Raw genomic sequence first — 27,655 nt, 5'->3', positions numbered from 1 at the left:
CAAGATAAACTTGGGCATACTGGAGAGAGTCGCAGTGCCTGGCTTCAGAGAAGGGCCAGGGTGGATTTTATTCACATACAGAAACACATCAAGAGAGGGAGCAACCAAGAGAGCCAGACTCTTTTCAGTGATGCCCAATGCCACAATAAGAAGGAGGAGGGACAAAAACATGAGCATGGGGAGAGTACAACTGAAAGTCAGGAAACACCTGCTCACTGTGAGGATGAGTGAACAATGGATAATATTGTTTAGAATCCTTGCAGAGTCTCTACTCTTGGAATTATCAAAAAGCTGTATAGGACTAGCCCTACTAACAAGGGATATGTTTGAGAAATGGGTAAGACAAGTTGACCTACTGAGGTGCCACCGAACCTCAGTCATTGCATGATTCCTGCATTGCATGACAATTCACATCATAAAAATCATCACAACAACCTCTGTCCGCTATGTTCTCATGTCTTCTGTGACTTGTTCTTTCTTGCATCACCAGCTCTTCATGTTATTCCAACATGTTACTTCTGCCATAGTAACCTGAGACTTTTCTGAGGGGGCTCTTTTTTCCACCTTTGAAGTTTCAGAGCACTTTATAACCTTGACCCATCTAATATTCTCCTATGTTTGTTTAAAATTAGCTGAAATTGTGTAACAGTTGTGTAACATCTGTCCTGTAACATCTCAGTGCTAAGAATTTTTCATTAAAAGCTGACATTCATGCTGTTAATTTCTACCCAGAGATAAGTTTTCCAATCTCTTATTTACCTTTTTCTTACGATTTCCACTTTCACGCTGCACTGCTTTCATTACATGAACCAGCCGATCCACAAATGTCTGCTGAGCTGCCAGTAATGAACGCATAACCCTGACAGACTTATCACCCTAAGGGAATTAAAAAAAAAAAATAAATTAGCTTTTTGTTCCTTAATTATCTCATCTAGAAATTATTCTTGTGATCTTAGACTTTTGGACTTTAAGAAGTGAATGAAGATCAGTTTCTTTTTAATTCAGAAGATATTTTCTGTAAAATACAATCAAAATTACTGCATCTGACAATTAATTATTTAACTTACCAGCATATTTTGATTTGTATCAATAATTTTAGTTGTGAACAATCATGCATGACAAACTTATTCACACAAGTTAGTAAGAGCAAGCACATAGAACATTCTCCAGAGCCTAAGAGTCAGATTCAAAAAGCATTTGTAAAATGGAAATAAAAAACATAAGACACATTAAAATCGGGAAAGACCATGTATCTACTAAAAAAAAAATTATACACTACAATTCATAAAAACATTTTATTTTGTTTTTGCTTTTTCCCCTACATAACTCTCTGCTGAAGGCAAATAGAACTACTCTTCTTCTGAGTTTGTAGGACAGGCTTCTTGACTCAATTTCAACTGCAAAAGAAATAACTGACTGCTTATACAAGGCAAAGGATTTTAGAATCAGCATGTTACTAATGGAAGCAAGAAATAAGACAAGAGGACAATTTTCAATAATTCTCCTTTACTTTTTTTGGTAGCCTCTTTATAGTTTACCACAAACACTGAAAATTCAAGTAAAGTGGAAGCTTTCTAGATAACTGACACAACAAAGTGTCATTTTCCTAGACATGTATTTTTTTTTTTATTATTATTATTATTTTTACAAAATGACTAACAAAAAACACCGTGTTAAGGCATTACCTTTAGCAAAGCTTGACTAAATCTTCTCATCACATTTAGGTACATTTCGTGAGTCTTTGGGTCCCTCTGCTGAGTGTCTTGGTCTTCACATTCCACAATTACATACCTGCAGTATAAAAAAAACTCAAGTTAGTGCAGCCCTGTACTGTATGTCTGGACCTGAAAACAAATTCATTCTTGAATGAGATAACAGATGAGCTCTCCGATTCAAAATTACAAACTTCCACTTGAATTATGACTAATGCCTATCAACATTTCTGAGGTGCTTCACTACTGCAAACATCTCATCTCTTAAACAGGACAAGACAGAAATGATAAAATATTCCAAGCAAGCACTGTAAGTGCTGCCAACCTCTACAGTCCAGGCATAATGCAAGCTTTGGATTCAAGTATACATTAAAAAATCCCATCTGTTTCCTATCAGCAAAAGTAAAAGAAAGCATACTGATCCTGAAGTAGCAAACTCTACATTTCAAATCAAGTTCTTCTAAAATTATGATATTGGAACAAAATTAAATAGGATAATTTCAGATGGTTGTCCTGTAACTGTCAGTATTTTACTCTGATATAATAATTAGCAATTTGGTACATTTTGTGTTTCTTTCTATTCATAGCACTGACAAGCAACCACTGCTGTGCACAAAAGATCCTTTCTGTTTAAGAAAATATTTCCTAAGTTTTATCCAGAAAAAAAAGAAACCCACTATATATATTTAAAAAAGAAAGAAAGAAAAAAAAAAAAAAAGAGATGAAACAGCCTCTTTTCAAATATAGTAGTGTTTGAAGTGACTACATACTCATCATGTTTCTTCCCCTCTATAAGTGACTTTTCATATGGGTAGGGGGCTTTCTGTGAATAAGCAATGCTATTTTCAGAGTCCTTTACAACTTCAGGTAATGTTCAAGAATGCTAAGCACACTATATGGGTTGTTTTTGTTGTTGTTGCTGCACACTTCAGTTTTACACTGATTTCAGATCAGCTTTAATATGGTAGAACATAAATGGCAAAACACCCTGTACTCTATTTACTCTATTTTTTATACTCTCAACTAAAAAGGAGAAGAAAGGAAATTGCCTGTGAACAGCTCAAGTCAAAAACAACTCCCTTGCTGTACACAAACTTCCTTCCTCCTAAGAAGGTGCAGTCAGAAAGGTATATAATCAGTTCAAAAGCAGTTACAGGTATCCATGATTCTCATCTGTACAGAAAGTCATATTGATAGAAGAATTTCATTGTAGTTTCAGTTTATTTTTCTTAAATTTCTATCTGCATAAACTAATTTTGAATTTTCTTGTTCACGCTGACGTAAGAACTCCACATTTAAAAACTGCATATGTTGAATTTGACTACTTTTATTTACAAATAAATATAAAAAGTAAGGAATATGCAAAGCATTCAATGCATATTCTCCAAATGGAAGTTACTTCCAAAGCTTTTTTCTTATACTGGCTTACACTGTTACATTCCTACAGTGACAAAATTAGATTGCAATGGTATGATCATAAGCACAAAGATCTTTAGTCTGTGCAACGAAACTTAAAAGGAAAATTGGATGTAATAAAATGAAATATGTAATTATCCTCTTCATTTGCTAAAACAAACAAAAAACTAGACAACTTCTCAAAACTATTTTAAAAAACTTGAGTAGGTGTCTCATATGCCTACACAGGGAAAAGTAAAGCAGTGAATTTTGTAGGCACACTTAAAGTACAGTGATAGGAGAGCTTTAAAGCAAGTGAATGAGCAAGGAGGTTTAATTTTCGACAGCTAATAAACTTTTCCGTTATTTTAGGTGCACACTGTGTCTGGATAGCTGAAACAAGCAGCTGATCAGCAACCAACTGGAGTTTTGGCTACATCAGCTCAAACAGTGACTTCAACATTTATATTCTGCCACTGAAAAATTGAGATGTCTGGAAGGAAAACAATGAACAAATTGACTGTGTGGTGTTTTCTCTGTTTTTTTGTGCATATTTTTTTTTTTTCCTGTTTTTGTTCTTGCTATCCAGTGACAAAAACTTCTGAGCTTTGGACACTTAAACATCCTATAGGCTGTCTGAGATGTTGCTGAAATGTCAATGCACAGTTTATGTGAGCATGATAGGAACTAGCTAATCTACCAACATTTGTTTTAATGAAGAATATTTACTTAGATCAAACATTTGGCTTCTACCCACATTAATGCATTATACCTATAATTTAGCCATTTCAATTTAATTGCATCTTTTTTATGGTGACAAGCATCAACTTTGGCCAGCACAATAAAAGTACATATGCTAAGGAACTACTTAAGCCAGGCATTTACATGCCTTAAAGTGATGAAAAAATAAAACAAACCTAAATCATTCTTGGGGAGGTTACGATACTTAAAATTTTAATAACACCATGTTTTTACCATACAAAATACTCAATTTATAATTAGCACTTGCTAATGTGATAAGTATTTATTAAATACATCTAAAAGAATAGAAATCATAACCATTACATTTGGCTAAAATCAGAAGTACAACATTCTCCACTATAAAATGTGTGTCTCGTGTACATCTGCGCACACAGAAACATATACACACTTGTGAATTATCCTGTCTTAATATTAAAATAGCGTTGTACTCTACATCTGCAAATGATTATTCTATTAGGTACATCAGAAACCCAGATGACTAGTTTAAGAATCTAGTTTAGCTCTTGAATTGTATAAGTGAGACAAGATCTTACCTCTTCATTATCTAGATGAACAATTCATAACTAAATTTATCCCATAAGAAAGTATACATCTACAATGACTTTTTGTTTGTGATCATAACATAGGCACAAATCAAATCTAAAATAATTATGTTCGCACAAAAAAATTAGTGCTTTATGAACCTTTGTGAAGTTCACTCTTGTTTGAGAAACTTTACTCATTGCAGAAGATGAGCTTTCTTACCTACCACCATATACAAATTGAATGACAACATAAAAATGTCTGGTTTTAGTATTTTTTTCTTAAATGCTGTACCTACTGTTTGTGTACATGCCCCTTACTCACAGAATACTGTGTTCAGATGCATGTTGTTTTAAATGCACTACTTCATCCTGACAGCAACAGAGACTCTCAAGTTCAAAACAAGTTGTCTTTTCCTTCACATCCCTGTGGGATTTCAATTACACATGGAAACACAGTTTACTACATACCAGTATAAGTAGTTTGCCAACGTAGAATTTTTGCATGCTCGTGATATCAAGAACGTACAAAGATCTTGCTGTGAGGGATTTAAGAAAAGCAGAATTACATAACAAAAGAATTCTGAATGCATCAGTAAAATTTAGTTAAGGAAAAATAACAAATAATGCACAGACTTAAGAGATCCCTTCCCTTCTAAAGGTCGAACCCAACTCATCCTACAATGAAGTTATTTTTAATTTTCACTTTGAACAATCTGAGCAGTAAGCTGGAAGTAAAAAAAGCCTACTGAAGTACCATATTTACCAACTAAAGATCTTCAGTATTAACTTTTTATGTAAAATAATTTACACTTGCCTCCTGTGCAATTTTCCAAGTGTGAGATTCAAGCCTAAAGTGGTAGATTTGCTACCCAGTTTGCATCAAGAACTAACACTCATCAATATGTTCTCAATCTTCATTCTAGTGAATGAATCTGTAGAGTTCACTGAGCATTTAGCTACTTATCCAAGGTATAATAGTCCAAGAAGAAATCTGCATATCCTTGTTCATATGCTTCATTTGAGGATTATTTTCTATTCAGTTCTGAGACCCAAAAAGACAAATTTGTGAAAAGGATTTGTGAAATCTGGACTTTTTGTTCAGATATCAACCAACTATACATCAGGAAAAAAATTAAATTTCCCCAAATTGTTTTCACTACCTTTCCCTCCCTGTAGTCCCATTTTTGTTGATCAATTCCTACTTTAAACAGAAGAGCAAAATCCTTGATGGATATAAATCAGCATAGTGTCCTTAGGCTCATAAGAAAGAAAAAATGCCAACATGGCTAAAGGAGGAACACACACTGCAGATATTAAAAGCATTTGGATAACTGTTTTGCATTATAAACGGAGCTTTAGTACAGCTCAAACACAATCACATGATTGTCAGTATCTAATCAGCATGTATAGTCATTGCAGTTGTCTTATACTTAAAAGAGTCATTTGCTATCCTGACCAGTTCAATGCTCAGCTCCCTCTAGACTTGGACTAATGTAACCAGAAACTCACATAATCAGCTGCTTTGTTTGTTTGCTTTTGTATTTAATTCACATTTATATTATTAGAACATTTAAGTATTCTGCAAAGTATAAAAGAAAAATCCAAACACACACACACACACACACACACACACACACACACACAGAAAAGTAGAAAGTCTACTAGAAAGCTTCAAACATCACAATTGCAACATAAAACACTTGACTTACATCAAGGTTCTCATTGTCTGCAGGTTCCTTCATTTTTGAAGTTAGAGGTGGTGAGGAGACAGATGGAATAGGAGTCATGATCTGGGAACTACACAAAGGAGAGCGTGTAATTGCCATGATTTAAAGTTCTTTCTTGGGGAATAGGAAATGTGCAAGGAAGTAGCAATGCATTTGACTTCCACAAAACAATAAACTCAGAAAATTGTAAAGGAAGTATTTTCTATATAAACTCTTTACATTTACTAGCAAGTAAATAATCAAAATTCTGTTCCAGAACAAACGGAATGGCAGCTTTAATCACTACTGCTCCTGAAAATATCAAACATCTGTGCCCAGTTGTTAAACAACTTATGGTCATGCAGGACATTCAGTCACATCAATCTTACTGTTTTCTTTCGGCTTCCATAAAAAATAAACAGACAACCACAAGAATTTAGCAAATTCATGTTTTCAGTATAAGCTTTTTAAAAATGTTTTTGATGAAGTTGCTAAAACACAACACCTGCAAACCCTCAAATCTGGAATGCAATCACATGCAGTAGACAAATCCAGTGTTTGCTAAGTAAAATTATTATACAGTAAATTTACCTAAGTAAAAGGAAGTAATCAAAGTCCTCTATTAATGTCTAAGTGTCACTGCAGCACGCATCCCAGTATATTTACTTTACAGATCTGCAGTAAGATCAGTGAAAAGGAGTATATTTATAATATGGAGAGTATACATTAGAGACACAAGTGGAAAACCTGAGATTTGTCTGTTAATTTGTCTGTTAAACAAATTAGTTTGTGACTTAATGACATGTTCAGCCCTACTCTTAGACTGAAATTAATAGAATGTATGTCCCCAGCAGCTCCTCTACGTTCACTGGATTCTCCCTGCAAATTCTTTTAAAATTCTTTTTATTGAAAATCTTAGCTTTTTACCTGTCTATTTCTGTACCATTAGTTCCAGATGTTGTCATGCTTTCTGACATTGAACCTTGACTATCCCTCTTGCTAGGTTCCAGTCCATTTTTTATGTCATCAAAGTTTTCATATTTCAATGCCTGGACTAGCTGCAGTAGGTACATTAGTAAATCCTCATGAAGGGGGAAAAAAAAAAGAAAAGAAAATGAATTCACAGGATCAGTCAAAGCTGCCTAGATTTTAGAATCTAGAAAAGAACAGAAAAACTTGGTCAGTAAAATGGAATAGTATTTCAACAGCAATATACAACAGAAGAACTGGTGTAGGATGGACTCAGACTCCCAAAAGGTAAGAGTTATTACATCACTACTTCTTCATTACAAAAAGTGTTAATTAACTAATTCTTTCAGGGAAAAATATGCTTTTAAAGCACACTTTACTTAAGCTGCCCTACTTGCTTCGAGTGTTCACAAAATACATTTTAGTTCACAGCTTCTAGAAATGAAACAAAATTTGGACCACAGTACCAAGAAACAATCTTTCCTCCTCTATTCTGTACAGTTGTTTTTTTTTCTCTTTTATCCTTAGCAATGAATAAGTGCATCTGATGTATGACTAAAACATAGAATTTTAATTACTAGCTCTTCATAATTCATTTGTTTTCTCTACTACTCAATTTTCTGAGTAGGATTTAAACATTTTGTGAAAAGTACACTTCACAGACAAAGCAATACAACCTTGGAAACTGAAGAGGGATTTCTAAGATTACAGAAGAGAGCATTCCCAATTTTAATCCCAACTGATTACCAAGAATTTGAGATCTACAATAGTATATTAACAGTATTTTATTTTATTTTATTTTTTACTGTTGAATGTAAATAATTACAATTTAAACCGACCAGCATCTATAAAGCTTGACTTACAATTCACAGCTCATCACTCTAATCAGTATAAAATTGGAAATACCTTTTTTCTACAGATGTTTATCTACTCATTTTCTTCATAAATGATATGATGATGTACTGCTTTAACATCCAAGGCAGCTGGAAACCTTTTAGTTTACTTCTATGAATGTTAACGTTCAAAATTTACAATGGGTTTGAGGGGAGAACACTTGTTTCAACTTGGAGAAAAAAAAAAAACAAACTACCACTGACTGTTCACACTAATTACCAATACTGTGAATTTCCTTCCAAAAAGAGCCCAACAACAGCATTTCCATCACTATTATTTACTTAAATGTCTTTGAAGGTAAGAAGCACCTGCTAAAAATCCTCTGTGCTCCACGTTCTGAGATGAGAGAACAGTGAATACCTCATCATCAGCCTGCTGAAGTCTAGCAACAGCATATCGTCGAACTGTTGGATTTGTGAAGTGAGATGATAGAAGTTCCAAGGAGTCCTCCACATCCATTGGTTTCCACTTGCCCAGCAGCTCCAGTGCTTGCTTTGCCTCTTGTGGAAGGTCCCAGTTAACACATTTCAAGAATTTTGTCAAGGCCTGGAAAGAAAGATCAAACAAATCTATTTAAGAATTAATGTCTCATGTTAAGAAAGAACTAGATTTGAACTATATTTACATGAGCACAGATCCAAGAAGATGTACTGACATATGACAATATAGTGTGGAACTGCTTTAATACATCTTGAAAATCTGGAGCTATCTTTAAGTAAAAAGTGAAGTCAATGGTTACTGCTCTACCACCATCATCAATACATAAAAGTAGTCACCATTAGATTGTTATTTACTTAATGCACTTTGTTTTTTTGGTGTGCTGCTATATATTCTGGTAGTACATAACATTAACTCTTTACTAAAAAGGGATGGACAAGCTATTTCTATTTATTTCTCTTTGCTGACAAAGAAAATAAAAATATCACCACTAGCACTGTAAACTGTCATTCTGGCTTTATACAAAAACTACTGCAATAAAAGCTAGATTCTATGATTTAAAGAGACTTTGACTTTAAAAATCTGTGACTTCAGAGAAAGTTAAAATCATCTTAATTAGCTACTAAGACACTTAAAGTCTGTATCTTCAAGGGAAGAACAGTAAAAGCAGTGTCAGATGAAACGTTGATTGCACTAATAACCCTCTCAAGTACTTCAGCTTACCTTCTCCTGGTTAGTAAGGTAATATCTGAATTTCCAAACTAGATCCTGTTCCTCGTATGTTAGCTGTTTTGTTGGTGGGTAACTCACAATGATCTATTAGACAAATAGAAAGTCAGTTCAAAAAACATGAGCATGCATAAGCACTAAGTTAACGGAATATACTGTGATGAAACAAAACACTGATGACACAAAAATAGGTAGGAAAAAAAAAGTTTTCAACAACACAAAGTTCTCATGTTGTCACGGTGATGCTTCTTAGTTACAAGGTTGAAGGAACCGACAATGCAGGCAAACAGAAGCAGTTATGACTCCCATCAACAGCGAGGTATGTGCACAACATGTGTTATGAAACCCTCAAAACAGAAGTAATATGTTTTTCTTAAAAGATAAAATTACAAAGTTAAATGTATTTCTGTTTATTTCTGACTTGGACTCACCTAATTACTTGTGAGACACACCTACTGATTTTTCTTCATTGATGATTTTTTTCAAAGTGAAATTAAACATTTCATTTAAATTCTCAACACATATTAATAGTGAACAACATAAAATAACTTTGAATTTAATCATGATATGATTGACTTACATTAAGCTGATCTCGAGTAGCCGCATTGGGCTTCAGATCATGATCAGAAGGTCCGCTTCTTAAACTTCGAGCAAGCTTGTGATGTTTGCTTTCTACTAAGTTCTCCTAAACGCAGAGGGTAAGTCAATATACATAAATACTTCAACTCTAGAGAAAATTAGTATTGAAACCACCTAGCAAAAACTCTCCAGCATGTTGAATAATGCACGACAATTAAAATTCACATCTAAAAAATACAGCATCTTCTGGATTGTTTTTTGTCATCACTGAAGTTTTTACTAGATATTCCTTCAACAATATGCCCTTTAAACCAGTAAAAGAGAAGAAGGCTGTAGGGATTTGAATTTATTTTTATGTATTTATTGTACTTCACACAACTTACAAGCCTTATTTTGCCTTTTGGTGAATTGCTGCAAAATGCAAGTGTTTCAGTCAACACACCCGTGATTTAGACAGCACTCAAACGTGCTAGCTGCTTTCTAAACATATGTAGGATGTTTGCAGTAGGAAGCTTTGTATGCAACAAAAACATTCTCAAAAAGTTTTCCCACTGTTAATACCATGTTAGCAACAGTAGGAGCCACAAAAAGAGCCACGGTGTCAACAAGATTTCAGCAGCCAAGGCAGTTTTCAGCATTGTCAGACTTGCTCTTGCAGTGTTAGATTACACAGTGCTCAAACAGTGTTGCCAGTAGAAGCCCACTTACATTAAGGTTCCCAAAGCTGCCAATACCAGTCCCACTGAATTGGCATCCACAATAATGGAAATCTTTTCTAGAATTGTATTTAGGCACTGTCTACATGAAAAACAACATACAAAAAGAGTGTAGGGAAAAAAACATTTTAACAGACGAAGTGACCAAGAGTTACTACACCTTCTTCAAAAATTCCTTTGTCTTCTTCAGCTCCTTCTTGTCTAATTTTCCCACCCTCTCTTCTACCAGCAGTACCCCTAATCTGCTCCCCCACATCTCAGAAGAAAGTACATTAAGTATAGTAAGGAAGAAACTCATTGTAAGCATTAAATAAGTTGCTGTATTTAAAATCTAGCAGAAGCAATAAAAACGTACTAAAAATCACACCAACATACTTCTCAACTGGACAAATACATCTTTCCCACAGGACTCTGAACTACTGACAGTAGGAATACAGACAAGCTTTCACCTCCATGTGTGGAAACCTCTCAGCAATAAGACTGTGTTACAGAATGTATTACGTAGAATAATGCTTACCATAGACATTTGTGGATCTGGAATCTTAACAATTTCAGAACTTGTTAAAACTGGAGATGACTCATCACCATCCTGAAAGAGTTAAAAGTTTATTTAATATTTCTAATTCTAAAGCAATGCCAAATTAGTATATTGCTTTTTTATTAACATACAGCATATCATATTTAAGTGAAAAAAATGATGCAACTACACCCAGCAGTTTTGATGGGCCTGAAGGAGAAAAGATACATGTATTTTTATCTGTTTTTTCCTGATAAGCATGGTCACAATATAGGTTGAAGTTCATCCAGTGAAATAGATCCCGGCAGCTCTTCATCACGATAGCACACAGGTGAGTAGAGAAATTTCATGGTATCATTATACACATCCTCTGGAAGCAACAAAATAAAACAAAGCAGGACCTCTATCTCCAACAGAAAACAAGTGCTTTGCTAAAAAACAGCAGCCATATTTCAGAAATTACTTGAGAATATTTCAGCAACTAAGGCTCCTTGAAACAGTCAAATTTAAATATACATATATGTGTATATATATATATCTATTGTTGATTCCAAATCACAATAGATTTATAACATCACAGTCTACATCACAGTCTCTTGTGGAAGTTTACGCTGCGCTGTTCTGAGCAGAACGACAGCAGTCAGACAGGTGAACTTAGGGAAATCTGTGGCTCCATAAATAACATAGGAGAAGCAAAATATTTTCTTTGAACCCATCAGAAGGTAAAAATTAAGCCCACCACCATTAGATCAACTCCAGTAATTGTCTTCCTTTTTATTAATGTCCAACAGTTTAGTTTTTCCTTTTTTTTTTTTTTTTTTAGCTACAGAAGTGGAACCTAGTATTAATTCACACACATAACCTAAAAAATATTTAAGACCAAAAAAAAAAAAAAAAAAGAAAAAGAAAAAAATAACACACAAAAAAAAGTATAATAAGCGATACTTCAATAAGTCTCTTCTCAGTTAGTAGGTAGCAGATCAGAATAATGAATCCTAACAGAAATATCTCATGTCAGAATGATCAAACAGGACAGAAGTAATAACGGTAGAACTTCCAAAGACTGAATCAAACGTTTATCCACATTTTCAAAGATAAGCAGGGACTAAAAACACCTACTGGAATTATTTTCTAAATCTACATTTTTACATTTAAAAATTCAGCCAAGGGTTTCATCAAAAGGCTACTGCTAACAATCAATCTTCCCACTGTTTTCATCACTTTATTTTTTCTATCTTTACTGTTGACTCTCCACAATTTACAGAGGCATCAGGGATACAGAGAGGAAAGAACTGGTAGGCCTGGTAAAGATGTGCAGCATTAGCTGAGAAAACTAAAGCTTCACTGGATTTTCAAGTGTAACACATAGATCTAAAAGCTAAGCACTTTAGTTAAGGTAGGTTCAGTTTCATTTTAAGAGAAATGGGCATTTCAGATCAACCAAGAATATACATTTTTTCTATATCAGCACTTCCCTCAGTAATCTGATTCTTTATATACCTTATGTTTTTTTTTCAGAATTAACTTTCAAAGAAATGAGGAACTTATATCAAGGGGGGAAAATTACCTAACTGACACCAACAACAAAAATTAATATTTCTAACACTCTTTCATGGGAAATACTTTTTAAAACTATGTAAATTCATATGTTGCTGACTATTACTAAAATAAGTACTTTCAAGACACTTCCACATTTACTGGTGTCCTATACCTTTCTGAATTTGAAAAGTAATGGCATTAACCACATATACATCCCTTCTAGTCAAAGTTAGCATGCATCCAAAATCTGGCCGTGACAGATGATCCGAGAACATAAACAAAATTTCTCTTGCCACGAGATTTCTAAAAAGCATACATACTAACACTTAATAGGGCATTTGTTTACATTTTATTTTAAAAGAACATCCCCTAAATAATGTACTTAGCATTATCTACATAGTATGAAAATAGTAATTCTGAAGTAGCTTCATTATAGCTAAACACTTCTGTGTCAGTGTAACAGGAAATGAATAGAGTAGGAGCTAGACTGACAGACCAGCATTCCCACTGTACTAAAACTTTTGTCACAACACTGGAAGCAACTTTCAGATCATGAGTTACTGATATTAGGTAAGAACAATGAAATATTAATGAGTCATGCTTTGTCAGGAAAATCCATCAAAAATAAAATTTGACAATAAATAATCACAGATCAAGTTCTATCATCTCATCAGTTATGTTTCTAATCAGAATCGTAAAAAGACTGCAATCAGATGTGGCTCTCATAAAGTAATAAAGAAATACAAATACCCCAGTGACAAATAACACCTCACTTAGTGTGGACCCCTCACAAAAATCAATGCAGAAAAACCTGTCTCAGCAGTGTATATAATAGCAACTAACAGACGTTCAAAACTCCCGCTGAAGCATTTGTAACATTGAGATCCAGGTGGATTCCCCGGGGATGGGCAGTAATAATGCTCATACCATTACATCTTCCTCTCTGAAAACTTTCAGATAAGATAGGCAGCTGCAAATTCTGACAAAGCTTTTAGACTTCTAAAATTGGACTCCACAATGAAAAGCCTATCACAGTGATTAGTTACAAGGATGAGAATTACAACTGACTTAAGTTTACGTATGCACAAAACAGGATTTTAAAAAGGCACCATACTTTCCAGTGACCAATGTCATAATGTTCACAATGTCTTCAAATTGCGAAACTAGATTTTATTTCTAACACACTGCTTCTTAAATCCCTGAAGACCTACAATGACACCTTTAACTACCTCCTCTCAAATACATAATGCTGAAGAGTTCTGGCTATTCTGCTGATGTACCAGGAAAACTCTGGTTTAAACCTAAACTGTAAGTTCGATCTTGCTGTTTGAATCAAGTTTTGCAAAAGCATACATGGGCCAAGCTATCCAGAACAGACTACTTTGTCAGTTAGTCTTCCTGTGAAGGAAGTCAGCTGTTTTCTATGCCTTCAATTACTTAGCACTTGGTTCTAATTCCGTGTCATACCTTGAAAACACCATGTGGCTCACTATTACCCTTATCATACAAACTTACTAAACTATATCAGTGTCTGAGAGTCAAACCTAAATTAGCACTTGAATTTGGTCAGGTGCATGCTTTCAAAAATATCCTTCCTGATCATCCTCGTGTAATGAGGTTTCACAACACCAATAAGTAAGGTCTATTAACCTTGCTCTATACTACCATCATCTTTCAAGCCATGAAAACAGCTTTCACAGATAATGAAGGCTTTCACAGATAATGAAGTTTCGTTTTTGTTTTTGTTTTTTTAAATCGCATGCTTTAGTGCAATCAATTTATTTAAACAAAGGTTTCATTTGAAACCACCACAAGGTTATATGTACTGAAGAAAAACATTGTTATTTGCATTCGGAAAAAATCACACTGAATTTTCCCTAAGTGGAGAATCAGAAGTGATGCTATTGTTACTAACAGACTATTAACCTTCCCATCACAAATGTTGTATTAAAATTAACAGAGAACATGAAAATGATCACTGCTACCTTACTCCACTGTACTTGAAGGTTGAGTCAAGCAGGGGATGCTAGAATTGAGATTCTTTAACAGTGCAGTAAACAAATTCATCAACAAAATTCTGACAAGTAATCTCCACTTTGCCTATCGGTCAGAGACAAGTGACAACAAAACCTAGTTTCAATATACTGGATATGTATACTATATGCTGTAATTGAAGGTATGAAAAAACTGAGAAGACAGGCACTAATTTATGTACTCTTTTCTACTGCTGCCAGGAAAGAGGTCAATAATGTGTTGAAAAGCTACTTTATAATAACGAACTCCTACAAGTAACTGCAGTTTGAGCTTTGATATATACCATTATACAACCAAATACATCATTTCCAAAAACCAGACAATCTATAGTTATTTTGTTCTGTGCATTTCTAATGTATTTCAGAAAAATCGGCAAAGAAACAGATGCATGTTTAAAGTCTGAGTCTTCTTCCCTCACTTTTGATACTTGTAAAATCATAACAATGACTGAAGAAAAAATAGTGCACATAAATAAGCTATAACAGTACATTTCTGGAGGTAGAGAGAGAAACCATTTTTAGGAACATCACATTCAACTACAAAACTAAAAAAGCCAAGTCAGTACAAAGCTGTGTTAACGATGTTTATTATTTTGTACCTATGACAAGTACAGAACAATCTGATTTAGGATCTTAACCTAGTGCAAGAAAATTGTTAGTGTTCCAATGTTTTGATTATGGTTCCATTGTGCTCTCCAGAAAAAAAAAAATCTCATCCACCCTGGCCTTGGACGCCTCCAGAAAGGGGGCATAAGCAGCCTCTCTAGGCCACCTGTTCCAGTGCCTCACCATCCTCACGGTAAAGAATTTCCTTCTGATATCTAGTCTAACTCTACTCCCTTCCAGTTTAGAGCTTTTTCCTCTCATCCTATCACTATATGCCTTTCCAAAAAGTCCCTCCCCCCATTTTCCAGTAGGCCCCTTCAGGTACTGGACCACTAAAGGTCAGAGCCCTCTCCTCTCAAGGCTGAAGAGCCCCAGCTCTCTCAGCCTGTGCTCACAGGGAAGATGCTCCAGTCCTTGGAGTAAAACGCCAATGCTGCCTATCACTGTCAATCCTCTCTTCCCCTAAATTTGAACTCACGATCCTGCTGTCACTTCTCAAATGTCTCACTATGATCTTATGCATTTATCTTTTTAAACACCTACTTTTAAAGATATTTTTCTGGATACTACAGAATAAAAAACTTGAAAAGCGAGAAATTAATGACACTGAAAAATTTCTCTACATAAATTGAAAGTATTCAGGGATACTGTTTAGAGAATGGTATTTTGTTATCAATACCTACATATAATTTTTCTTTGGAAGAACAATAATAAAGTCACCAACATCAGTTACTACACCGGAGATCTGTTTTGTAAACAGAAAGAAAAGATGAAAGATATTTCAAGCCAGAAGTTTTCTGCTAAATTTACTTTCAAAATATTTTTACCATTAAAGGGTAAACCTACTTGTTCATTTTCAAGCAAATATTCACAAGGAGAGCACCTGTGCCAAGTTTTTAATAACTTATCTTTTATAAAATTACCAGTCAACGCAGGTATATCTCTTCTTGATGAGAGCCAATTTTACCTACAGGTACATTGAAAGTACAGCTGGATGACTGAAGGAACAATAAATCAAAAACTTTTTAATCGCTCACATTTAGAAATTCCTGTAATCTTCAACTGTTGCATGAATGATTGACTTCTGTAATCTCATTGCATCTATACCATTTGATTTGTATGTACATAAACAGCTGCCACTGACAGATGCCTGCTGCTATCCTGCAGCAGAATATTTCACCTCAGTGGAAAAAAAAAAAATCCATTTAAGGTGCACACGCTGCTTTTTAAAGACAACCGTAAGTCTGCAAGGCACATACCTTTTCGTAGTAAACTATTCCATATTCTTTATCATCACTCTTGACGCAACGGAATTCAATCATCAGGTACATAAAATTAGAACTTCGTTTTTCCCTCTGAGAAGAGACCCACCACAGATGTGTATCATATTAAAGAGTACCGATCTTCAGCATTCTCAGCACAGCAATTACTCAGTTATCAGTTGTTGAAACAATTATTAAGTTAATCATTTCATCACACTATTTGAGACCTTTCCTGACATGCTTGCTTCTTTACATCCCTACACAATCTAACATTCAGAAGTAAACAAAATACATAGTTTTCATCAGTGGCTTGAAATTGTGAACCTAAAGGTCAGCAAAAAAGCAACAAAAAATAACCAGTTGTTTGCATTTTTTTACATGCTTACATATAATAATGCATGTCAGTCAAAATTAAGACATGAAAAAAAATCACATTTTAGATGGAACAATGAAAGGAGCAAATAAAACTTGGACTAAGGTTAAATTTGCTTCTCATTCACTTTCAGAAAAAGATTTGCTCATGTATGTATTTTTCAAACCTTTATTTAGTAAGTGTTTAGAATTTTAAAATTTTGATAGGAAAGAATAAAGAAATTATATGTAATCTTCATAATATATTTTATTTTAAAAAAGTAAAACCTTTGAGAGCAAGCAACTCAAGCTCATTTGATTTATCAATATTAAGATGGACTTGCCAGCACAGGCAAAGGCATTCTATACTTAAGTAGTAGGTCTAGCAATAAAGGATGTTGAATTTTAGGTATTGTAACAGAGAGAAAGCAAAACAATATCCATTTCTAATGTGGGATGCATTGAAATCTCATAAAGACTAAAAAATGGTTATATATATATACATATATTGCAAAGGAATCTGAGTCTCAGATGTCCTAATGCAAGTCTCGGAGCACAAAACAGAAAACAAAGGAGTTTTGTTGTGCAAGATGAGAATAATCAGTTAGTGATTTTACTCACAGAGTGTTTAACACCACATTCAGGTGCCATAGTTATTTAGAGGTCTATCTTGTTTGTTATTGTATTTTAAACTCACTCAAACCTTAATCAAAAACAATAAAGCTGAATAGGTCAAAAGCCAAGGAACAGCCTGTATGGCCAAACAAGCTTCCCATCACAATACAAATCCTAGAATTAAGTTAACCAAACCCTTAAACATTTGTTCCAAGCTATCACAAATTATTAATAAATATAAGTCACTTGAAGTTGACAACTAAGATAGTTTTCTATTTATTAACTGTCCATGTCAAGTTCAAATTAGAAGTGCAAAGAATTATTTTTTCTTTTATCATATACACCATCATATCAGTTGATGAAAAACAAGACAAGTTTGTCTCCTAAGTGAACAGTCCATATTAGCAAGATCTGAAAAAAAAAAAAAAAGTGCAACTCTGATGTAAAATGACCTACCTCGTTGATCATTTCTATTTCTCTAAAGGTCAGTCTGTCCAGCCAGTCCACTTTCACCATGTGACCTTGTCGATGAGACTTAGTGAGCTGCATAGAAGAACACAAGACTAATTTTGAAATTGTTAGTACTAACAAAAAGAATATCAATTTTGCAGAGGCACTAATAGATGAAATGCTTGTGCATACAGTAGTTCTTCGTAAACTGCTAAGCCGTGACACAATACTTCTAATATCTCAAAAAATCAAGGCAAAGACAAAAGCATGTTACAAGCATGAGATCTTTAAGCACATCAAACATTAAAAAATAGGAACCTGTTTTTTAAGCAGTCAGATAACAAAAACACTATTTATCTTAGTTACTTGTTTTCATATAGTATAACTTACCTTTGTTTTGTTTGATTTGGTATTTCATTCCAAACTGAATGAAGTGTTTCACCAAAGCAAGTTTACAAACTGAGATTTATACAATAAGACCAGTGAAGTTACAGAGTTAGTTTTCCCTTTCTTTTTAGGCAACTGAAGCCAGTACTTCAGGAAGCCTAGTGAAATGAAGAAAAGGATAATTCTCTCTGCTTAGCTTTTATTTCCCAAGACACAGTGAAGCCGCCATTCTACCTGCCTTCTCACCAATGTCCCAATTCTTTGCCTCTCCAATAACATTCTCACCTGCCAAAATCTTCTATTCAGAGCCAAAGAGCATGGCTGAAGGACTCTGGAAATTGTACAGTCTCAAAGTACATTAACTGACTGCAGGTTGCACAGGACAAGTGCAGTCAGCTTATGAGCATCAACAAAGACACACCTCACAATCCCTCTCAATCTATTCCAGCTTTGATCATCCTCACAACAAAAAGTTTCTCATATTTAAATGGAATTTCCTGTTTCAGTTTTGTACCCAGAGGTCTGGTTTTGTCTTTGCTCCCTCTTGTACATACCAACTGCTTGTGCCTTCTCTAAACTACCATAGTTCCTAAGCCATCCTTGAATGACAGATGCTTGAAGCCCCAAATTATCTTTGCAATCCATCACTGTACTCACCCCAATAGAGTAATCTCTTTTCCTCACTATAAGGCCATAAATAAACTCTACACTTCAGATACATCTCATCAGTGCCACAGTCCCTTGACCTGCTACCACTGTTTCCTAATACAGCCCAGGACACTGCTGCTGTGCAGCTTTGCTGTACAGAATCACAGAATCACTCAGGTTGGAAAAGACCTTAAAGATCATCGAGTCCAACCACAACCTAACCATACTATCCTAACTAACAACCCTCTGCTAAATCATGTCCCTGGGCACCACATCTAAATGGTTTTTAAACATATCTAGAGATAGTGACTCTACCACCTCCCTGGGGACCCTATTCCAGCACTTGTAAAGGCAGAAGACCTTGCAAAACATTTTTAAAGCCTTTTTGAAGTTCCTTTATAGGAATCATATGCCTATTTTTCCAGTCTGTTGAGGCCCCTCTGAACAGCTGCACAACCATCCAGTATATCAGCTGCTTGGGAGTTTTGTATTACCTCCGAATTTGCAGAAGATGTGCTCAGCCATTACACCCATGTCATTAAGGATATATTAAAAAGCACTGGGACCAGTACTGTTTTCTACAGCACACTGTTCATAGCTGGCATCCAGTTGGACTTCCTGTTGCTACTGTTGAACCTCTTCTCCAGAAGCTTCTGCCAGCTTTCCTTCCACCTCTGCATCCATTTAGTTTCTACTGCAATAACGTTACAGAAGAATGTATCAAAAGACTCGCTAAAGACAAGATATTCACTGCTCTCCCCTGCCCATCAAGGCAGTAATTTTTTAAGTGTACTTTCCCTAAAACTCAATGAAGCTTATAGAAACACAGAAAAAAATCAGGCGAGAACTTTCAGGTTATTCATTCATTTCATTCCTCCTGCTTTGGAATGGGTTACCCTTGATTCTTGACAGTTTGATGGCAATGTGCACTAGAACTGTACTCAAAGTTTAATACAATAGCTGCCTTTGACTCATATACATTTGATAATATATTCCATTGGAAGAGAATCAACAGCATGCAAACGTGTTATAACCCACATTTTCTAAGGCAGGCTAGATATCATCATTTAATGCCTTTGTAAACATCCTATCAAGTCCACAAGTTCTACTCATCCTCAACAACAGTAGAAGTTCCTTACACTTACACATCCCTCATTTCAACAACTTCCAAACTATGTTCATTTTTCCCCCCTTAACTAACAAAAGTACTCTTCTTACCCAATGTAGCCCTATTTTTATCACCCTATACCAGCACTTCAGCATATCATATATTCACATCCAGCGCACACATAGGTTTATGACAGCCCTTGCCAAAACCTTTGCTAAAAAGATCCAAATAAGTTATGTAAATAGCTCTGTCAATTTTTAGTTTCACTGCGCTAGAGAATAAGGGAAATAAGTATTCTGTATTTTACTGGAAAAATATTAGTCTCAAATCTCCAAATTTCTCTTTCAACAGGAAAAAAAAGTCAAAAGACATTATGCTAGTTATGCCAGCATACAAGACTTTGTAGGTGAATATGTAGTTGAAGAACTTCTCCCTTAGATTAAAAGTTTAAAATTAGAGTCTCTTCAAAGAAAGAACATCAATCTTCTGCTACTACCTAAGATGTATCCCTTTAAATGCTATCTTAGTGCCATAATTAGATAATTTCAGCTAACAGAAGTAGTAAAGGAAATTAATGGATCAAAAAGAACTTAGAGTATCTTTTGTTTATGTAGAATAAAATAATCCATCATGTGTAACAGATTAATTTTCTATAATAACAAATACCACCCACATATATACAAAACTCAGAAGGATGTCAAGAAGAAAAAAGAAGAAACTTTCTCAACCAAGCTCTTCTCTAAAGTTATTTACTACTATCTGTAGGACTGATTTGGCATCTGGTATCAGATGTTAAAAAGTACCCTGACAGTTACAAATCATACATCTTTCCAATAGGTAACATGAAAAACCACCTCTAAGAAGTAATCAAGAGCAAAAAAGCTTGTGTGATCTCATCTTGTATTTAATCTGTCCTACTATTCTTAAGTACATTTAATGTACCTTCCGATACAGCATCAAAAGATGGTATTCAGTAACTGATGAGCAAGTGAAAGGAAAAACTGAAACAGATTATATTAAAACAACAACTATTTAGGAATAATACATCACAAGCATCTCATCTGCTATGGAAACAGCTGTGCAAATGAAGGCTTTTGCAGACACTACACAGGAACTTTGTTCACTCTGTGAGCACCTGCGGATAAAATATTTTTATAAAGGAACACAACAAAATACCACTGAAAACAACAGCTTCTGAATCTTTTTGGAATTAGTATCTCCAAAAACAGCTTAGAGGAGATGCTCTTAGCAATGCTGAAAGCCGTTTCCTAGCCATTAATTAGAATTCTTACTTGGGATGTAAAAGGAGAATTCCGTCAATCTCTTTGAAGGCTTTAGGCCCTCCAATCCTAGCTGCCAAAAGAACAGGCTAGAACAGACACGTGTATTTTGGAGTCTGAAGTACTCTGTTATTTGTGTCTCTTGAGCTAGGAAGCACATAGAAATGAAGAGGAGGAAAAATGTTGGTATGGTGCTGCACAAGCTAACATGAAAATGAAGACCTACACTAGTATCTTTGTTCAAGACCCACTACCTACGTCACCTATCATGTAATAAACTACAAAAAAAAAAAAAACCTGATCTGTACGGCCTGTCTACAGAGCGTCCCTCCTCTCAAGGGGTTTTATTCTACTACCACAAAAGATGAGGCTTACAGAAAGCTTTGCACAGATACATTTAAGCAGAACAAGAATATGCAATTATACTAACTCAAGAAAAAATTAAGTCTAAAATGAAGAAAAAATTAATTTGTGTCTGTGGTGCATATCAAAACCTTAAGATCTTCTACTCCTTTTCAAACTCAAACCTACAATGTTTCTTTTCTTTAGAATGTTATTTGAAACACTAGCTACAGGTTTGAACTCTCAACAAAAATCATTATTTAGTTATGCAAGTATCTCACTTCAAACCTTACTCAAAAAGCTGTTGCTGTGCATCACAAGGTTCTTGTGGTTCAAAGCATCACTGAACATTTATAACAACCTACTTCCTACAACTCACAAAATATTTATAATGAGTTTTGCAGTATAAATTCAAGGTGATCTAGACTAATAAAATAGACTGTAAATGCAAGTTAGTTTATTGCTATTATAAATTTCTACATGAAGAACAGACATATTTATGGCACTAGACCTTTCTTTCACATGGAGCTTTAAAAAAGGTGAAGATGAAAGCCAGGCAACCAAAATCAAGATGAAAGTACACCAATAAGGAGGAGCTGAGATATCTGGTAAGCTTAGTATAAGTTCATCTGAGGAGTGTCACCAGCTACTTAAGCAGTTCAAGAACGAATATTTATTGAGTTCCAGAAGTAGTTTTCACAGCAAAAATACAGTCTGTCAACAAGCTAGAAGGAGAAAATATTCATGTGGACAGCTACGTGTGATCTAAAGCTAAAGCAAATCTGGTTAATTTTTTAAGTCTACTAAAACTCTTTCTAATGCAGAGGCAAGTCATACATTTCTGAACATTACACCAGACAGTCTTAAATTTCAAAGGATGGCTACAAGGAAGGAAACTTGACTTGCTTTCACAAGCTGCTCTTAGGACTGAAACTGTTAAGAGTTTTAGCTTCAAGCATCAAGTTACATTGGTATTTTCACTCTTTATAAGGAATTAAGATTTAAAGTTGCTTTAACAGTATGTCAGATATATTAAGTTTCTTATACCAGTAGAAGTATTTGTGTCCTATTTCAAAGAATAGTGAGTGGTGAGTTTATTTGTTTCTTTGAATAAATTCTCTGACTTATCAAAGCAATTAAAGGCAGACAATTTTCATGGGAAAAAAACACCACTGAAACCTTGTCTTCATTAAAGTCTCTCTTCATTTCACTCCAATACAGTGCAAACTTTCCACGCACATCTTAAAGGTCAGTATTCCATTACCTTTGCCAAGCGGCTCATTTGATCTTCAGAGACTGTACTGCTAGTTCTCCCAGGAGTTCTGGTGGGTTCCGAGCCATCAGCTTCTACATTGGGCCAGACTTTCAAATCATGCATTCCTTGACGAAACATACTAGAGGGAAAAATGCAGTATTATTTCAGCTAATTAGATAGCAAGAACCAAAGTGCAGCAGCAGATGCAAGAAAACGAAAAGTTTCTTCTGCCAAACCTAAAAACACACATAGCTATGCACAACATAACTGAACTGTAGAAGTGCCTAGAGCCTTATGCCCTCTCTGGACTTCATTTTTACTGGCACACGGACTTTAAAAGAAACAAATATGAGATAACTTACTTGGCAAATGGAAGAAAAATGGATAATTCCCAAAGTCAATGGAGTGGCACAAACACGAACTGAGGAGAGAGCTTGACCTTCATACTTTTTTATTATTTGTAATGAAGCAGAAAAAATCCTCGACTTGCAAATTACAGTATTGACTTTAGATCTTCCTGACAAAAAAATTAACTAAAAAACGATGTAAGTTTCATGTGAAGGTCAACTAATAAAAAGCAGCTTTCTCAGCTGGAAAAAAATACAACTCTCACCATACAATTTTCTCCATCTATGCCTGAAATTGAATTGGTAGTTGAAACTGTGCCATGAGCAGAACTCTGAAACAAAACTTAAACCTCTCTTCTGCATACCCTTGCATTCCTTGCATATTTTCATTCATCCATCTACAAAAATGCTCCAGAAAATCAAATGCATTATTTCTGCTAAGAAGAGGGGACCAACCAACTAAGAACTTCAGGCAAATGCAACTAGAAGGAACACTTAGAAGTCACACAGCTAAAAATGAAAGACACTAACTACAGGAAAGTCAGCTAATCTTAAAATCACAGATGGATTTGTAGAAAGTTTACCACTACTCTGCTACTAGGTTATCAGTTTATAAGCCAAGAGAAAATTCTGAAATATTTATTTCTGTCTGAACCGCTCCCCAAAACACTGGAAATAAAGGCAAATTTTGTCCAATACAATTTTCTACTCTAAGATAACATCAATCTTTTCATCAAAGCAAGATCTTTAATGAAAGAAAGTTAACCTCTTTTTACAGACGTTTTCCACGTTCACTATCACTAGGATAAATTTCCTAAATCTAAACTGAACCTGGCTTGGTTCAACTAAGCCTTATTACTTCATACTTACTGGCAAAATGATTTGCTCCGCTTTCAAACACTGTCTACATACTAGAAAAGTATTCTCATGGCCTTTTCTCCAGCCCCATGTTTACTTACTTCTACTCCTCTGCACCCATTTGCTAGATATTCAATATCTACTCCCTCACTCTCAATTGTGAGAAACTTACCTGAAACTTTTTTACTACAATCAATGAGACAGAGTATCAGTACCTCATACTTAAATTGTATCCTGTGTTCTTTTTTCAGTCTCCTTTGTACTTGGTTAAGATCCATTTCATGCATTGCTACCTTCCAGTTAACTTGTACTTCTTCCCAGCTCCCTGTTATCTACTGTAATTTACTGATCTCACTCTCTACTGAATCATGTATATTATTAATCTAGAAGATTCCTTGTTTCTTGAACTACACTTCGTTCCTTATGGATAATGATCTGTTAAGGGTCCAACTGCAAAATTAACTTAAAGAAATTAAGTAGTTGGTACCAGAATTAATGCATTACAAAAGTACAGAAGAAAATTATTTCAGCATTTGCTATGTCAAAATGTATGCTTACTTGTAAAAAAAAAAAAAAAAAAAAAAAAAAAAAAAAAAAAAGAAAAATTAAAAAAAAAAAATCTGTGTTTTGACTTTATCTATGCACTTCCTATTGCACCTTACTAATCACAAGTGAGCTTCAAGTCTGTATCATGAAAGAAATAGCAGTATACCCATATTTCCCAAAGAGCGAGACTGTTGTTCCTCCCACAGGAACTGCTTTACCAGGTCCATACACATCCCAGATGGTTAGAGCCACCTGAGCATTGCGAGGCAGGTCTGGATACTTCACAGGCAGTTTCAGCCACTCATTCCAGCTGCAAGGACATACTTCATATTAGTCATGAAACCTCAGAATTCAAGTCACCCTACAGTAGTTTACAGAACCTAAGTTCTCCTTAAATTATGCACTTTGAAGGGCGTATTAACTATCTGCCTATGGGCTTTAATTATTCAAACATTTAAGTGTTGTTTTGAGTCATTCCATGCGATTAAAAGGCCAGCAAAGGAAAAAATCTTTGTCCAGTATGCAGCAAAAAAGTGTGCTATTTCAGGCTGCAAAACTTACATAATTATTGAACCATGCCCAAAAACAAAAATAATTGTATTATTACTTACTCTTTACACAGAAAAATCAATTTTGTGATACTTAATTACACAGAGACTCACAGAAGTGTAATAAACTTAAAGAAAACAACACAAAAGATTTAGGATTTTTTTTTTTTTTTTAAATGCAAACAAAAGATACATCATAACTAACAGATAGATGGAATAAAAGGCAGTGACTTACTTCCATCTAGTGCTAAAAGCTTTGTAGGAAGTTCTAACTGGAAGAGCAAGAGGCTTCCCTTCTGCAAACACCTGACAAGTTACATACAAGTCAGAGCAAGTCTCTTGATACAGTCCTGAGAATTTCAGCATTGGGTCTTCCAAGAGAGCTTTGTAACTTTTCTGTTCTCTTTTCCCTTCCAGACTTCCTCTGAAAAATAAATAAATAAATAAATAAATAAATAATAATAAAAAGAGCAAAAGTTGTTTCTTTGTTTTTTTAATCCACCGTGAAAATTCAGTTTCCATTACTCATATTTAGACAACATGGATACCTCTATTTTGAATAACTAGTAAGCAGTGAAATCCAAACATCAAAAAGAAACTCTGCATTTGAAAAAATACACAACCCGCTGTAATACTGATTTAGGGGCAAAAGAGAAGCAGAAAATAAAAGAATTACGCACTTGAGATAGAGACACCTTCTAATAAAACCTGTAGATTCTTAGACTACACCATATAAGATACATTAAACAAGGCAACAGGGAGATGATAAACACTGCAATCATTAAATAACTATAGACATTAAAACATTAGTATACACTTGCATGAAAAAGGAAAATAAAAAAGGACGAGGAGTCTTATTTTAAAACTGTGAAATGTGAAGTGTATGATTGGCTTTGGATGCCAAAAATCAATGTATTCAAACCAGAGTTGATTAGAGTTGATTAAAGGTCAGTAATAATGTGCAGAATATTAGTGCTAGATTTAACAGACATTAAATATAGTCATGAAAGACAAAACTTCACGTATCTCAGAGGTCTTTTCCAACCTTAATGATTCTGTGATACTGCAATATGAAATATCTGACTGTGGATGCAGATAAAAACAAAAAAGGAATGACAGCGTTTGTGCAGACAGGAGTAATGCACCTTTCAGCAAACAAAATCTTTCAGAAATAGAACAAAAGAGTAGATGAAGAAGTTTCTTGCAAGAAACAAGCACAGTGCATTCTAACAGTAGGCTAACTTTAAAAAAAAAAAAAAAAAAAAAAAAAAAAAACCTTAAAAACTCTGTTTTTTTAAGTTAAATTTTTATTAGAGTATTAGTAATGAAGTGAGGTATGTAGCTGAATTCAGTTGCTATCTGCTATTAAAATGAAACTTACATAAGCCCAATATTAGGTTTTCCTGAGTTACTTTTCAAAAAAAATGCAACATACCTCAGTGTAGCTACATAGCAATAAACTATAGGACAGGTCACATCTGTCCCACATGAATTTATACTGCCCACTGCTGTGATGCGAGGGGAAAAAAGAAAAAAACTTTTAAAAATATGAACCAGCAAATGCATCAGCGTGTGCAAATGTGAAGTTGAACAAAGTGCCTGACCTTCCCCAAAACACATTTATGTGCCTTAGCACATACGTGCTTCCCACATAGTGGGAAGAAGTGCCTTCAGCTTCTCTCCATCCCTTAACGCTAAGAGAGAGCGGTGCCACCAGCAGCTGAAAGGTCACCAGAGACATTAGGGCTGAACTGAATTAACCCGTGCCTTACAGCACTACAGGACCTAAGGACACGGATATGTCAGCGCTCAGAGCAGCCTGCAGCAGGCCCCGGCACTGCTACGTCGCGGTGCTGCTCCGGGACCCCGCGGAGCCCTAGGCGCGGCGTCACAGCCACCCCCACCTCAAACAGCGGGCGGCCCAGCCACCTGCGAGCCGGCGGGGACCAGGCCCCTCCCGCACACCACCGCGGCCGCCCCACACACCACCGAGCGTCCCGAGCAGAGCAGGACAGCGCTGAAGCCCCGGCTCCTCTCACTCACATCTTCAGTTGCACGTTCATATCCAGGTCGCAGCTATACACATAATACAGCTTCTCAGTCTCGCCCATGATGACCGCGAGCCCGGTACGCCCAGCGGCACGTGCACCCCGCACCGCCACAGCCCGCGGGGTAATCACCGGCCAGCCGCTTGGGCCCCCTGCTTTCGCGCATGCGCCGGCGCCGCCATTTTGCTTAAGGGAGGAAAGAGCGAGTACACATCTACCCTACCCTATACCAAAATGGCCGCCAACCTGGAGCTGACCTGGAGGCGGTCCCAAGGTGGCTGCCCCCATGTGTACGGCACGCAAAAGATGGCCGCCTCCATGGGAGGCATGGCAAGATGGCTGCTAGCAGGCAGCATCTGGCTGCGAGATGGCTGTCCCTGTCCAACTTCGGAAGCAATGTGACTGAGGGCATCCGGTGCAGGAGCCCCCAGCAGCATTGGCTTTCCCCCTTCTTTCTCCTCATACTGTGATTCTCCAGACTGCAGCACAAT

The 27,655-nt window shown here is 35.6% G+C and overlaps 1 protein-coding gene across 1 annotated transcript in view; it reads right to left on the bottom strand.

The window, feature by feature from the left end:
• The window catches only part of PIK3C3 (phosphatidylinositol 3-kinase catalytic subunit type 3), a gene marked incomplete at both ends in the record, with an annotated part of 65,654 nt that extends 38,427 nt beyond the window's left edge, over window positions 1–27,227 (bottom strand). The window contains 16 exon segments of the mRNA XM_079548930.1: window positions 760–876; window positions 1,686–1,791; window positions 4,862–4,929; window positions 6,103–6,190; window positions 7,027–7,181; window positions 8,323–8,508; window positions 9,124–9,216; window positions 9,710–9,814; window positions 10,417–10,506; window positions 10,942–11,013; window positions 16,379–16,474; window positions 17,804–17,890; window positions 22,827–22,956; window positions 24,735–24,878; window positions 25,352–25,540; window positions 27,160–27,227. Of these exon segments, the coding sequence (XP_079405056.1) occupies window positions 760–876; window positions 1,686–1,791; window positions 4,862–4,929; window positions 6,103–6,190; window positions 7,027–7,181; window positions 8,323–8,508; window positions 9,124–9,216; window positions 9,710–9,814; window positions 10,417–10,506; window positions 10,942–11,013; window positions 16,379–16,474; window positions 17,804–17,890; window positions 22,827–22,956; window positions 24,735–24,878; window positions 25,352–25,540; window positions 27,160–27,227 (1,794 nt within the window).
• Window positions 27,228–27,655: the final 428 nt, after the last annotated feature.

This window comes from Tetrao urogallus (assembly GCF_951394365.1).
Source record: "Tetrao urogallus genome assembly, chromosome: Z".
NCBI classification, from domain to species: domain Eukaryota; kingdom Metazoa; phylum Chordata; class Aves; order Galliformes; family Phasianidae; genus Tetrao; species Tetrao urogallus.
Note: the sequence above shows the minus strand (reverse complement) of the source record. Positions and strands in the feature narration are given on the sequence as shown.